Source organism: Pseudopodoces humilis, chromosome 7 (genome assembly GCF_049639895.1).
Source record: "Pseudopodoces humilis isolate 2021_Gansu_Grassland_sample_001 chromosome 7, ASM4963989v1, whole genome shotgun sequence".
Taxonomy (NCBI): domain Eukaryota; kingdom Metazoa; phylum Chordata; class Aves; order Passeriformes; family Paridae; genus Pseudopodoces; species Pseudopodoces humilis.
This window is the reverse complement of record NC_142206.1, coordinates 11,127,251-11,141,652: the sequence shown is the minus strand read 5'-3', so window position 1 is coordinate 11,141,652 and position 14,402 is coordinate 11,127,251. Positions and strand designations below refer to the sequence as shown.

Sequence of the window (14,402 nt, the reverse complement as noted above, 5' to 3'; positions counted from 1 at the left end):
TCTTCATTTAGAAGAATGGCTATGAGTAACACATGGAAATAGAGAACAAAAAATCTCCTGGCACTCTCATTTGAAAAGGTCTTTAAGCTTTATCACAAAATCAGTGAAGATTTGTAGTAAATAAAAAAATAAAATAAAAAAACCACCAAAAAAACGAACACAAGCAAACAAGAAAACCCCAAATCAAACAAAATACAGTGTTCAAGCCCAGTGGTGACTACTTAAAATGAAACTTATTCTTTGAATGACTGCAGGATTCGAGGAAGTTTTTGGTGTCCTCCCAAGGAGAACATTGCAAAATTAGTCGTTATTTTTTAAATGGCTATCGTAGCTATTAAAGGTCAGGAATCTTTTTTTGCGGTCATTGTGATTGTCTTCATAGAAAATGCCAACTTTATCCAAAAAGAGATGAAACCACACTGTTTTCTCTTCCTAGCAGCATGATATATGTGGTCGTTACAGGTAACTTATAGCTTATTAAGATGAAAAAGTATTTCCATACTTGACTGAATGGCAGTGAGACATAGGAACTACATATTCTAGTTTCAAAGTACAGAAAATCATATGCATAAATTTTTAAAATCATGCCAGAGAACAGATGCAGCCCATCAAAAATAAAAGTATTATATTCTTATTACTTAATTTATAATGTTTCAAAGTGTATAAAATGAAATAATGCACTTCTGAAATGAACTCCCAAACTGCTATATTAGAAGATAGCAGTCCAAGAGAACTTATTCTTCAACAAGCATTTGGGGTAAAAACAAACATCTGGGGTAAAAACAAGTGAGAATCAATCAAATGCTTTAAATCAGTAGACTGCAGCAAATGAGAACATCTGGAGCAGCAAATCTTGCTGCCAATTTCAGAATGGACAAGACTGATTTACTGGAGTACAGATAAACAACCTGTCAGTGCCACAGGAAGAGATTGAAAAGCAGCTTCCTATTCCAGGGTAACTTTTCTTAATAAAACCATCTTTCACTCAACAACTTAATTAACATTCAGTGCACAAAGGCCTAGGAACAGGTAAGCAGAAAAACACTAATGTACCTTTCTTGGTGAACACAGGTTGAAGTTATTACTAGGCTGACTAATCTGTCTCAGAATACCTCATCATCCCAGGTCATTTGCTTATGTGAGACTAGACACTGATTACTTTTTAAGATAGTCACTACTTCATTTAAGTCATAGGTGAGAGTTTAATACAACTGTAGACTTCATCCAGAATAATGTTTTAGTCACTCTGTCCATATGACTGCATTTTCTATGCAATCAGCACATCTTCCAACACAGCAGCTTCTTACTGATAACCACAGAAGTTCCTACTTCACAGTTGGAAACTATTATCCAAAATTGTTTTGGGAAAAAAACTTTCAGCAATGTCAAACCTGTAAAAATTAGTTTAATTTCATTAAGATACAGTGTTTTAAAGAAAATACTGGAAGTAGCATAGTTAAAATTCAGCAATATCCAAATTAATTTTATTTTGCTCAATTCAAATTGACAGCATTTCACCAGTCATTCCTTTTATAAAGATAAAACCCCCTCAATATCAAATTGAAACATTCATTCAGCTTAAAAAAAAGCTTTCTGATTTACACCTTCCACATGCAGATTTACATCCTCCACATACTTTCAACCTTTTGAAAGCTACCAGAGCAGGGGGATCAGCCACCAAGCACATGCTGCCCAGCAACACACAGAATCTGCTCAACTGCAAATGACTTTTTACCTTGATGAACTAGACTCAGGCTTCCCAAACATGATACTTCCTGCTCTATGGAAAAACTCTGCTTTAGGGTCAGTAGTGTACAAAATACAATGCCATGCATGTGCCTTAAGTGCTTACATCTGAAATTTCATCTTTATCCTGAAGCCATCAGAGCCTTACCCCATACACACACAGTTTTAAGCAGAATACCAATCCATCTCAGGCTTTCAGATTTGTCTCTAAATACACGGTTCAATAACAAGAAAATTTCTCATCTATTCAGTTTGAATAAAGAGCAACAAAATTTTAAAGACCTGAGTAATAGCTACAGTCTATTGTGCCTGCTGAACATTTGTTGTCAAGGGGAAATTACTTAAGTATTTGCTGCCTGAATTTCTTTTATTATTTCTTTTTTTTTAATCATTACTATTACTGCTAAAAGTCTGTTTAAGCATAATGTGAAATACAAAGACAGGATTAGTGCTTCTATTGCACAGTATTTATTTTAACTACATTTAATATTATAACAAACATTTATTTCTACAACAGGCAATGAACCAAGTTTCTCCAGATCTATGTAATGCACTTGCTCTGCTTTTTAATGACAATGTCAAAAATGAAGTGTTTTTTGCAAGACAATAAACCTTCAAGAAACAGTTGTCTCTCTCATTCCATTATTTGTTCTTACACCTGCTCTGGATTCTTTGTGTGCATGCACTTTAAGTGAGTGTTCCTTCATTACTGTCAAGCAACTTGTCTTTCTACTTCACACTTTCTCAGTGTATCACAAATATCTTGCTTTCTATACCCTTTGCATGCCTAATGATAGTGCCTTGCTGGAAAGAAAGGCACATTAGGAAATTAGTAGAACATATATCGAAAAGCAAGAGTCAGATTATCATAATCACTCTCCCCATCACTGTGATGGTTGATACCTCACACAGCACAGAATTTAAGGTCTGAATCTGTCATGTCACATTGTAAAAAATCAAGAAAAACTGAAAAGAGACAGATTACACAGAAGTAATGTCTCTTTGGGTAAAATAAAAATCAGCTTCCTGACAGCTATTTAGTATCAGCCTCTCTCAAGAGATAAGCAGGACTTTCCTATGGTTTTATAAATTATATAGTATTAGCTAAAAGACATGCTGTCATTATTAAAGTCAACATTTCCTATGACCTTCCCTAAGGATAACACGCATTACAATGTAGTTAATCCAGGCTGGAAATCATTCTCATATTGAATATTTCTGTGCCATCTTTCCACTTCAGAAAATAGCTTACCCAACACCATTCTAAATATGGTATTGTGTTGAGCTGATTTATATCCATTTCAGTAAACTTACCTCATATTTTCCTCCTCTGCATGACAAGTTCACCATCAAAATAATCCCAAAATCAGATTTTCTGGATTATCATTGAAAGATGTTACCCAGCTAGACAAAGTTAGGATGAGCAGTTCAGCAGCTCCTCACATTTTTCTGAGACTTCCAGAGAAGGTCCCTTAAAAACCCCTAGATGGAAATGAGGCCCTACCTACTTTCCACTAGGAATTTTTAGAGCTCATTTTGCAGATAGAGATCTTTAAAAAAGCCAACTAGAGTTATTGTCTAATGCTATCCACATGCTGTCTTTCCTAAACAGCATGTCATAGTTCTTGAAACATTAATTCTCAGCATTAACAGCAATTTCCAAACCACCTAACAATAATGGATTTAAGATTTATACATTTCAGTTTTCCTTTTGCATATCTGTCTCAGCTCTATCCAGAAAGCCTCTCCTCATGGGTAACTTCTCATGTTTCAATACACTAACCAGTTTCAGACCACAGCTGATGGCTATTTCTTCTCACAACACATGATCTCAGTCTCTACACCTCTCACAGAAGGCAGATGTGGGTCAAAAAGGGACTGTGTCTTGGCTGACAAGAGTCCTCAGTGGGTGCACCACACCCCTTCTTCAACCACCTTCCAAGTTAATCCCAAAGGGCCCAAACAGGGAAAAGGCACTTCCTACCACATTTATCTACCTTAATTGTGCCTAAATTTTATCCTGGCAAAGGGTAAGCTGCTGTGTGGTATTTGGGACTAGACAGAAGGTAGGTAATACACACAAGACACAGAATGTGACAGTGCTACTGCTGTACCTGAGAGCTTACCTGTGCAGGAGAAGTCATCCACACGGACATATCCTGAGACACAGTCGCAGCGATAGGACCCAGGCAGGTTAACACACATGGTGTTGGCGTGGCAATAGTGCATCTTGGCAGCACACTCATCAATGTCTGCAAGGAAGAAACACCCAGGGAAGTTACAGTCGGACTTAGTGAAATGAGTAACATGACATTACAGAAAATAAATTCCATTTACAATTCCAAAGGCAATCTGTTTAAACACTAGTACTAAAAAACAAGGCAAACTCAGTAAAAAATATTCCTTAAAATAGGGCTAAAACTCCTGTAGTATAGCAATGTGTTCCTTCCCACTGTTCATGAAACATTTTTTTCTTTTTTTAATTCTGGAAAAGAAACATGTATTTGGGGGTTTTTTGCAATGTTAAAAACCCAAAAACTGATGCAGTTTACACACATAAATACAAAAAATAGGGTCAAAGTATGGAATACTGAAAATCCTAACTCTTAAAGGCACAGTAATTCCATACAGCATGGTATCAGTTGCAGTGCTGGTCAGATATGCCACGCATTATTTGCCAGGACAATGCAGGAGCTGATTCCACTGCCCAGCTGAACTGCAAGTTCTCCACACTCCAGATTCACCCAAGTGCTGTGGCCCTGGACACACGGTTCTGCTGCAGGAATTACAGGCCAGGACTCTGTGCCACCTCCACATGTCACACAAGCAGAAGACTGAACCAGTCACCATAAACCATTTTATGATTTGCATCATGTCAAAGCAAAAAAAACACATGATTAAGGACCAGCAAAAACTTGACCTCGTGTCTCCACTTAAGCAATCTCTATTGCTGCCGCAAATCCAAAACTCAAAACTGTTTTCACAATAGTGACTCAAACCTATAATTTACTTGCCTGTTTAAGTATCTCAAAGCTCTATTATATTACAAACTGTAAAATCTTCTCCCTTCCTTTTTTACAAAACCAGACATTATATAGAAGAATTTTCTTTTCTTTTTCTCAGCAGGATAGATTTTCTGCTTAGCAGCACAGATTTTACATGAAGTAATTCATGGTTTTCAAAATATTAATTCTAGTGTTACGTATGTCCAACACAAAGAAAGATGAATCAGAGACATTTTTTCCCCCTATAGTAATATAGGGGGAATTGTTCTTTCTGTTATTTATTGCTCACACTCTGGAAAGGTATCAATTGACAACACAGCTGAAGAACCTTAGCTTGCAGAGTGCCAATGAGTTAGTCACCCCACTGTGCAGCCTCCTATCACATTCCTCTGCACAGCCATCTACAGACTCCCTTCTCCCTCTGAACAGCACTTACAGAAACACAGCAAGTGATTAGCATCAAAACATCAGTATTCAGTCCCAGAATGGGGGGGGTGGGGGAGGGGGGAGTTTAATTGTGCAGATGTTAAGTTCTTGGTTACCTAAAATCAGGTATCTTGTTTTACCCTCCTAAAGTGAAGCAGCTGCAGTTGAGATACATCCCCATTTTCCAGGTTCTGAAAATTAAACACATGACAGCTACACTCACACTTCCTACATTACAGATGTGATAAATGTAACCTTGGATAAAAATTTGTGAAAGAATAAATAAGTATATAACTGGATTTGTAACAATGTAAAAAATTATATAAAATATAGTGTGGCCGAAGAATTTCCCCAAACCCAGCAGTAACTACCCATTCAGGCGGTAACGACCCTAGGCGACGTTCATCAGCCTGAAAGAAAGAGCAGGACACGAACGATTAAGCTAAACAAAGAAAGGAGCCAGGCCGAGATGGCTATCGACCCCACACCGCACCTGGGCACCCCTCCCTGCAAACCCCAACTGAAGATGCAATCAGGCCGGACAGTAAGTGGAAGCCCAGCCGAGATATCCATCGACTCCACACCGATACTTCACTCTGAGAGCCCAACTGAAGATACAATCAAGAAGCACTCAGAACCTTTTACATACGAGAAGACTCCGCCCTGTCGTCTATTGATTCAGTTCCACGGTTCCAGGAAATTCATTCAACCAGCCATCTAAACTCTTCGTTGAATAGTAACTGCTCAGAGTTTTGGCCTCAGGACACAAAATCCCTATAAAAACCCCGGACAGTCTACCCTCCTTCGTGGATTTGGGTAAATCTGTACCTCTGGGTATAGACATCTCCCTGTCCACCCAGCGCTGCACTGATTTATTGTGGGTTTTTTTTCTCTCGTTGTTTGTGATTATAATTGTTTTATAATAAATCACTTTTTATATTAACCCTAATTTGCCATTGCATTTATAACACAGACATCTGTCCAGACAGAGCTACTAGCTAGATCTCTTTGTGATGGCCAGCAAACAGCTGTCAGTTGGCAGCGATTTCTGACTGCTGCCAACTTGGGATGAATTAGAAATGATGACCTAGAGGCAAAATACTTTATATACCACTGCAAAGACTTTAAATTATCTCATTCTTGCATTTTTGTTGTTTCAGTTGCAGTGCCACTTGATGAAATGAATTTTAAAAAGTCAGGAGCATCAATATATGGAATATAAAAGCCAGGAAAAATCCTCCCACATGTCTTGTTATCACACCGCTGAGTGCTCAAGCCACTTGGGAAACACTCAGGTGTTGACGTGTGTTCACACTTATCTGCTTGCAGACTATTTTTAATAGGCCTTTGGAGTGTAGCTTTGAGGAGTTTTGCTCTTGCATATCTAATAATTTTCTAGCATAAAAGGAAAAGGAATGAAAAGATGTCAGCAAAGAAAGCAAGAATGTCAAAACAACAACCAGTTCACCTGAAAATTAACTTCATTCACTACCCTTCATCTCCAGCTCCCTCACTACATTTCTCTTTATTCCCCCCAGGGGAAGTGAGAGGATTAAAATTCTCAAAGGTGAAGGAATTTGAAACTTGATTCATTGCAAGAAAGGCCCATGTTGCTGTAACAAAAAATATGAGAATACCCAGAGATAAAAAGAAAATTCACTACCTGTATGGAAATACTGCCATAAGAGAGTATCTCAAAAGGTGACTAAAGACTTCAAGTGATGAACTGACTATAAATAGAAGAATTGAGAAAAACTGGTAGTGGGTTGCTGCAGAAATTCCAGAGCCCAGGAGGAACAAGCCTGGGCCTGAAACAGGAAGCAAAAGTAAAAAAAAAATCTGTCTCTTCAAACTTTGTTAATTTATTTAATTGTCTTTGCAATCTTTAAATTTAAATTTAAATGCAAATCTTATATTTTCCATAAACCCTTTCAGCACCTCAGATTTTCTTTTACCTTTGCAGTATTAGCTTTCTATTAATACATGCATTTTCTTTAGAGAGAATAATATTGAGAGGTCAAAACTGGCAACAGAATTTTCTTATTAAAGCCTGTAGGGCAACACTAAATCTGTTTCTTTGGACCACAATGCTACAAATACTTTTAAAAGGTTAGGTATTCATCACAGAAAGCTTTGGGTTTTCACCTAATATTGTTAGAGTAAAAACCATAAAGCACACAGTGGTATATATCACCTCAGCTGTAATGGAACTCAAATTGTGATTCATGTGTATGGATTGCTTGTCGCATTTGAAATATTAAAGCTCATCTTCTAGTAGTCTTTCGGGGTGACAAAAATACATGATTTATGATTCTCTCTAGGGTAGTGAAGTAGTTTGTTTTTCTTTTAAAAAGGTATACTTATGGTCTTTAAAATGAGACTTGACACAGCATAATTATCACGCATATATCACCAGCATCAGCTCACACTTTGCAACAACAGAGATATTTGGGCTCCAGCTTGCAGCAAGGACTGGTGTGTTAAAATGGTGGGTTGGCCTGGGAAGGGACTGGTACCCCATTGGGTTCAAGTGTCTCCTCAGCAGACAGTGAAACAGAGTTCATTATCAGTGCAGAGCTCTCCTGCTGGAGGTTGGGTGTCCTTCCTTTAGTTCTGGCTCACCTGCGGAATTTTTACCCATTAGTTGCAGGGAAAACCTGATTGCTGATACTTAGTGGGTGCTTGAGAAACACAAAGAGTTTGGCTGGGCCCAGGGGGGAAGTGGGGCAGGAAAAAGGGAGGGTGGGGGCAGCTGGGGGCTGGCTGGTTTCTTCAGCTTCAGAACAGAACACTCGCTGGGAGTTGTTGCAGTTTGGAGAAGGGAATTTTGCCATCTGCTGCTTCTTCTTCTTCCTTCTTCGCTGGTTGGCCTCGCACCCCCTGTCCTGCTGGGATGTGCCAGTGCCAGTGCCAGGCACCGCCGCAGAGCTGCTGATACACCTCAGCCACCAGCCCGGGATCTCAGCTCATCCCTGCCATTCCAGCTAAGTGTTCCTCAGAGCCCTGCAGGAGCACCGGCACTGACTGAGGGGTTTGTGAAGCAAAGCCTCTCCTCCACCCCTTCCCATCCCGGCCGAGAAAGCTGTCACGGGGTCCCTAGTTCTGTTCTGTTGTTAACGCTGTAGATAGTGTTGTTTGTTTGCCTTGTTATAAATACTATTAAGGAACTGTTATTCTTATCCCCAGTCTCTGTCTGAGAGCCCTTTGATTTTCAAAATTAGAGTAATCCGGAAGGAGGGGGTTTATATTTTTGTTCCGAGGGAGGCTCCTGCCCTCCCTAGCAGACATCTCTCTTCCAAAACCAAGACAGATTTTGGCACCCAATGTGGGGCCTGAGGGCACTGAGGGAAAAAGGGCGAAAAAGGAGTAACAGTTCCTACATAACTTTTGTGTGCTGGATGTAGAAACCTCGTTAGGTGGAACCATGTGGTCTAGCTCACACAGCTTCAGGTGGCTTGTGGTCACGGCTATACTTCTCCCATTTGCTGCACCTTACCTAAATATGGGTCCTATAATTAAAGCTACTGTGGCTATTATCCAGTTTGTTTTGTGGGTTGATAAGGTGAGGAATTAATGGATGTTTAATGACCTCTTGAAGGTGGGCACATGGATTCAGAGCTATCACACACTAACTGCATGGTTTTGGGGTTACTTTAGTAATGGTACCCACTGTGAGGAAATGACACCAGGGGAAATTGTCTCCCAACCTTTCACCCAGTTCCTTGGGCCTACCCCACCAGTTTCCAAAGGGTTAAAATCTCTAAATGTTAATGATATCATACAGTGTCTGGAGCTGCTGATGTGCCTATTCTATTTAGCATTCAGCGATAAGGGGAGATTGATTGGGATAAGCACCCTGACACCTACCCCAGCGACTAGGGATGCTGCCCCAGAGCCTGCCCCTGCCCCACAGCCCACCTCAGAGATGAACCACCCAGAGTGGGTGGGGGTTCTGGTGAGGGAGATGCGTGAGATGGGCCAGAGGCTAGAGTGCATTTCCTCAGCTGCTGGGAAACCCTCCCCCTGCCTCAAAGAGGGAGAGTCTGATGGTGCAGCAGTGGAACCCACAGACGTTACAACCGTCCAGGTTCCAGCTGAACCACAAGGGCAGTCACAGCCAGCAGCTGTTGCCCCTGTCAAAACAAGGAAGGCTAAGATGAAATCAGAAGATAAGAAAGGAGGGCACTCACAATCCACAGGGGACCCAAAGGTTGAAATCATCACCAAGTCCCTGATATATGAAAGTTGCCATAATCTGCAAAAAGACATTGTGAGGCAGGGTGTGAGGCTTATGCAACCTGGTTACTTCGGGTCTGGGACCTTATGGATGGTGGTGAGGTAAGGAATGTGGGACCCTTGACCCAGGACTCAGGTGTGAATCAGGTATTCGTCAGGGAGCCAGGGCCCCTTTCCCTCTGGGAGCAGCTTTTAAGGAGTGTAAGAGAGAGGTTTGTCCACAGAGAGAGAATGGAGGAGCGCTATCATAGAATGCGCTGCAATACCCTTGAGGAAGGGATCCAACAGCTGAGAGAAGTGGCGGAATTAGTGGTACTTTTTGGGAGGGGTGGACAGCATGATAATGACCCAGACAAAGTCAGGTGCACTGGGCACATGTTGTGGAATTTGGCAAATCTAGGGCCCAGTGAATACATCACCTTCATTGCAACAATTAATGCCAATAACAACCGAGAGACAGTTGGTTCTGCTGCCAGTGAGCTTAGAAATTTTGAGAGTATGATGCATGGCCCGATGAAGGCTCAGGTCTCTGCTGTGTTTAAGGGACTCAAAGAGAAGATGAGGGAAATGAGGGAGAAGATGGGGAAGAACAGCTCCCATATGGCACCAGTGCGAGTCACAAGCCCCAAAGTCCAAGCCCAACATCCCCCAGCTAGAGAAGCTAAGCTGTAGTTCTTTCTGCGTGACCATGGGGAAGACATGGGAAAGTGGGATGGGAAACCCACTTCTGCCCTGGCAGCATGAGTGCGTCAACTCAGGGAGGGAACGATTAAGCAGAAAGGTTCCACTAAAGTGAAGGTAGCCTCAACCTCCCATGACCAAACTGCCAGATATTACAGCAGGGAGGATGATCTGTCAGATCCCCTTGAAGGAACCTCTAGCATGTATGCCCAGGGAGGAGAGGATGACCAGTGCTAGAGGGGCCCTGCCTCTACCCAGGAAGAGGCACAGGAAAACCGGGTCTTTTGGAAGGTGTGGATCCAATGGCCTGGCACATCAGAGCCACAAAAATACAAAGCTTTAGTTGATACTGGTGCACAGTGTACCCAAATGCCATCAGGACATGTGGGGGCAGAACCTGTTTCCATTGCTGGGGTGATGGGGGAATCACAGCAATTGACTCTGTTGGAAGCCGAGGTGAGCCTGAGTGGGAAAGAGTGGCAGAAACATCCCATTGTGACTGGCCCAGAGGCCCCTTGTATTCTGGACATAGACTTCCTTCAGAATGGCTATTACAAAGACCCAAAGGGACTCAGATGGGCTTTTGGAATAGCTGCTGTGGAGGCAGAGGACATTAAGCAATTGAACACCTTGCCTGGACTATCAGAGAACCCATCTGCAGTAGGACTCTTGAAGGTGGAGGAGCAATGAGTACCAATTGCAACCTCAATGGTGCACTGCTGGCAGTACAGAACAACTCAAGATACTGTGATCCCCATCCACAAAATGATCCGTGAGCTGGAAAGCCAAGGGGTGGTCAGCAAAACCCATTCACCCTTCAACAGCCCCATTTGGCCTGTGCACAAGTCTGACAGAGAATGAGGATTGACTGTGGACTATTGTGCCTTGAATGAAGTGACTCCACCTCTGAGCGCTGCCGTGCCGGACATGCTGGAGCTCCAGTACGAGCTGGAGTCCAAGGCAGCGAAGTGGTATGCCACTATTGACATTGCTAATGCATTTTTCTCCATTCCCCTGGCAGCAGAATGCAGGCCTCAGTTTGCCTTCATGTGGAGGGGAGTGCAGTACACCTGGAACCGACTGCCCCAGGGGTGGAAGCACAGCCCCACCATCTGCCATGGACTGATCCAGGCTGCCCTGGAAAAGGGTGACGCTCCAGAACATCTGCAGTACATGAGTGACATCACTGTGTGGGAGAACACAGCAGTGGAAGTATTTGAGAAAGGAGAGAGGATCATCCAGATTCTGCTGGAAGCCAGCTTTGCCATCAAGAACAGCAAAGTCAAAGGACCTGCTCGAGAGATCTGGTTCTTGGGGGTAAAGTGGCAAGATGGATGGCATCAGATTCCCACTGAAGCCATCAATAAGATCACTGCAATGTCTCCACTGACCAGCAAGAAGGAAACGCAAGCTTTCCTAGGTGCCATAAGTTTTTGGAGGATGCACATTCCAGAGTACAGCCAGACTGTGAGCCTTCTCTACCTGGTTACCCGCAAAAAGAATGATTTCCAGTGGGGCCCTGAACAGCAGCAAGCCTTTGCCCAGATCAAGCACAAGATTGCTCATGCAGTAGCCCTTGGTCCAGACGTGAAGAATGTGCTCTACTCTACAGCCAGGGGCAATGGCTTGTCCTGAAGCCTTTGGCAGAAAGTGCCTGGTGAGACTCAAGGCCAACCACTGAGATTCTGGAGTCAAAGCTACAGAGAGTCTGAAGCCAACTACACTCCCACAGAGAAGGAAATTTTACCACCTATGAAGGAGTTCAAGCTGCCTCAGAGGTGACTGGCACAGAAGCACAACTCCTCCTGGCACCCTGACTACCAGTGCTGGGGTGGATGTTCAAAGGAAAGGTTCCTGCTACCCACCATGCCACTGACACTACATGGAGATAGTGGATTGCCCTCATCACGCAGTGCGCCCGTATTGGAAACCCAAATTGCCCTGTGATTTTGGAGATAATTACAAACTGGCCGGAAGGTGAAAACTTTGGTCTCACTGATGAAGAGGAGCAGGAACAAGTGACACGGGCTGAAGAAGCTCCACCATACAAACAACTGCCAGAGAAAAAACACCTTATGCTATTTTCACTGATGGTTCCTGTTGCATTGTAGGGATGAAGCAAAAGTGGAAAGCAGCTGTATGGAGCCCAATATGACAGGCTGCAGAAGCTACTGAAGGAGAAGGTAGATCAAGTCAACTTGCTGAACTCAAAGCCGTTCAACTGGCCCTGAACATTGCTGAAAGAGAGAAGTGGCCAAAGCTCTACCTCTACATTGAATTCATGGATGGTAGCCAATGCTCTCTGGGGATGGCTGGAAAGATGGAAAAGGGCCAATTGGCAGCATAGAGGAAAATCAATTTTGGCTGCTGATGAGTGGAAAGACATCGCTACCAGGGTAGAGAAACTATCTGTGAAAGTCCATCATGTAGATGCCCATGTCCCCAAGAGTAGGGCTAATGAAGAGCACCGAAACAATGAGCAGGTGGATCAGGCTGCAAAGATAGAGGTGTCAAAGATAGACTTAGATTGGCAACACAAGGGAGAGTTATTCCTAGCTTGATGGGCCCATGATGCCTCAGGTCATCAGGGGAGAGATGCCACCTATAAGTGGGCACGAGACCAAGGGGTGGATTTAACCATGGACAGTATTTCTCAGATTATCCATGACTGTGAGATGTGTGCTGCAATCAAGCAGGCCAAGCGGTTGAAGCCGCTATGGTACGGTGGGCATTGATCCAAATATAGGTATGGGGAAGCCTGGCAGATTGACTACATCACACTGGCCCAAACCCACCAAGGCAAGCACCACGTGCTCTCAATGGTAGAAGCCACCACTGGATGGTTGGAAACGTACCCTGTGCCTCATGCCACTGCCCAGAACACCATCCTGGGACTTGAAAAGCAGGTCCTTTGGAGGCATGGTACCCCTGAGAGGATTGAGTCAGACAACGGTACTCATTTCAAGAACAGCCTTATAAACACTTGGGCTAGGGAACATGGCATTGAGTGGGTGTACCATATCCCTTATCATGCATCAGCAGCTGGGAAAGTTGAACGGTGCAGTGGCCTGCTTAAAACCAGCTTGAAGGCACTGGGTGGGGGAACTTTCAAGAACTGAGAGATTAATTTAGCAAAAGCCACATGTTTGGTGAATGCCCAAGGTTCCACTAAGTGAGCAGGCCCTGCCCAATCTGAGCCCTTTAGAATGACAGATGGAGATAAGGTTCCAGTGGTACATATGAGAGGTATGCTGGAAAAAACTGTTTGGGTTAATTCTGCCTCCAGCAAAGACAATCCAATCCGTGGGGTTGTCTTTGGTCAAGGACCAGGTTGCACTTGGTGGGTGATGCAAAAAGATGGAGAGATCTGGCGCATACCTCAAGGGGACCTTGTTTTAGGGTGAACTACCCATGACACTGTGCTTGCGTCTGTATCTGTATGTACATACATATATAATTAAGGTAGTGGGTGTTTATATATTATATAAAAGTTTAACATTTAATGTAACATTTTGGTATGGGAAAAAATTCAGGGTGGATAATGTTGGAGGTTAGGTGTCCTTCCTTTTGTTCCATCTTACCCATTAGTTGCAGGGAAAACCTGACTGGTTGCCTGCTGGAACTTAGTGGGTGCTTGAGAAACACAAAGATTTTGGCTGGGCCCAGGGGAGAAGGAGGGCAGGAAAAAGGGAGGGCAGGGGCAGCTGAGGGCTGGCTTCTTCAGCTTCAGAGAAGGACACTCTCTGGGAGTTGTTGCAGTTTGGAGAAGGGAATTTGCCATCACCCAGATGGAGCTGCTGCTTCTGCTTCTTCTTCCTTCTTCCTTGGTGGCCTCGCACCCCCTGTCCTGCCGGGACATGTGACAGTGCCAGGCACCGCTGTGGAGCTGCTGATACACCTCAGCCACTGGCCCAGGATCTCTGCTCATCCCTGCTGTTCCAGCTGAGTGTTCCTCAGAGCCCTGCAGGAGCACCGGGACTGACTGCCCGAGGGGTTTGTGAAGCAAAGCCTCTCCTCCATCCCTTCCTGTCTCGGCCGAGAAGGCTGTCACGGGGTCCCTGGTTCTGTTCTGTTGTTAATGCTGTAGTTATATTGTTGTTTGTTTGCCTTGTTATACATACTAGTAAAGAACTGTTATTCCAATCCCCAGATCTCTGCCTGAGAGCCCCTTGATTTTCAAAATTACAGTAATTTGGAAGGACGGGGGTTTACATTTTCATTCCGAGGGAGGCTCCTGCCCTCCCTAGCAGACATCTGTCTTCCAAACCAAGACATCTCCTTACAGCATGTAGTGGTTTAGATTTGCTA

The 14,402-nt window shown here is 43.4% G+C and overlaps 1 protein-coding gene across 4 annotated transcripts in view; it reads right to left on the bottom strand.

The window, feature by feature from the left end:
• The window catches only part of NELL1 (neural EGFL like 1), a 337,439-nt gene that overhangs the window by 179,649 nt on the left and 143,388 nt on the right, over positions 1-14,402 (bottom strand). For all 4 annotated transcript variants that reach the window (XM_088058095.1, XM_014260240.2, XM_088058094.1 and 1 more), the window contains exon 13: positions 3,873-3,998. In XM_088058095.1, the coding sequence (XP_087914221.1) occupies positions 3,873-3,998 (126 nt within the window). The remainder of the gene's footprint in view (positions 1-3,872; positions 3,999-14,402) is intronic.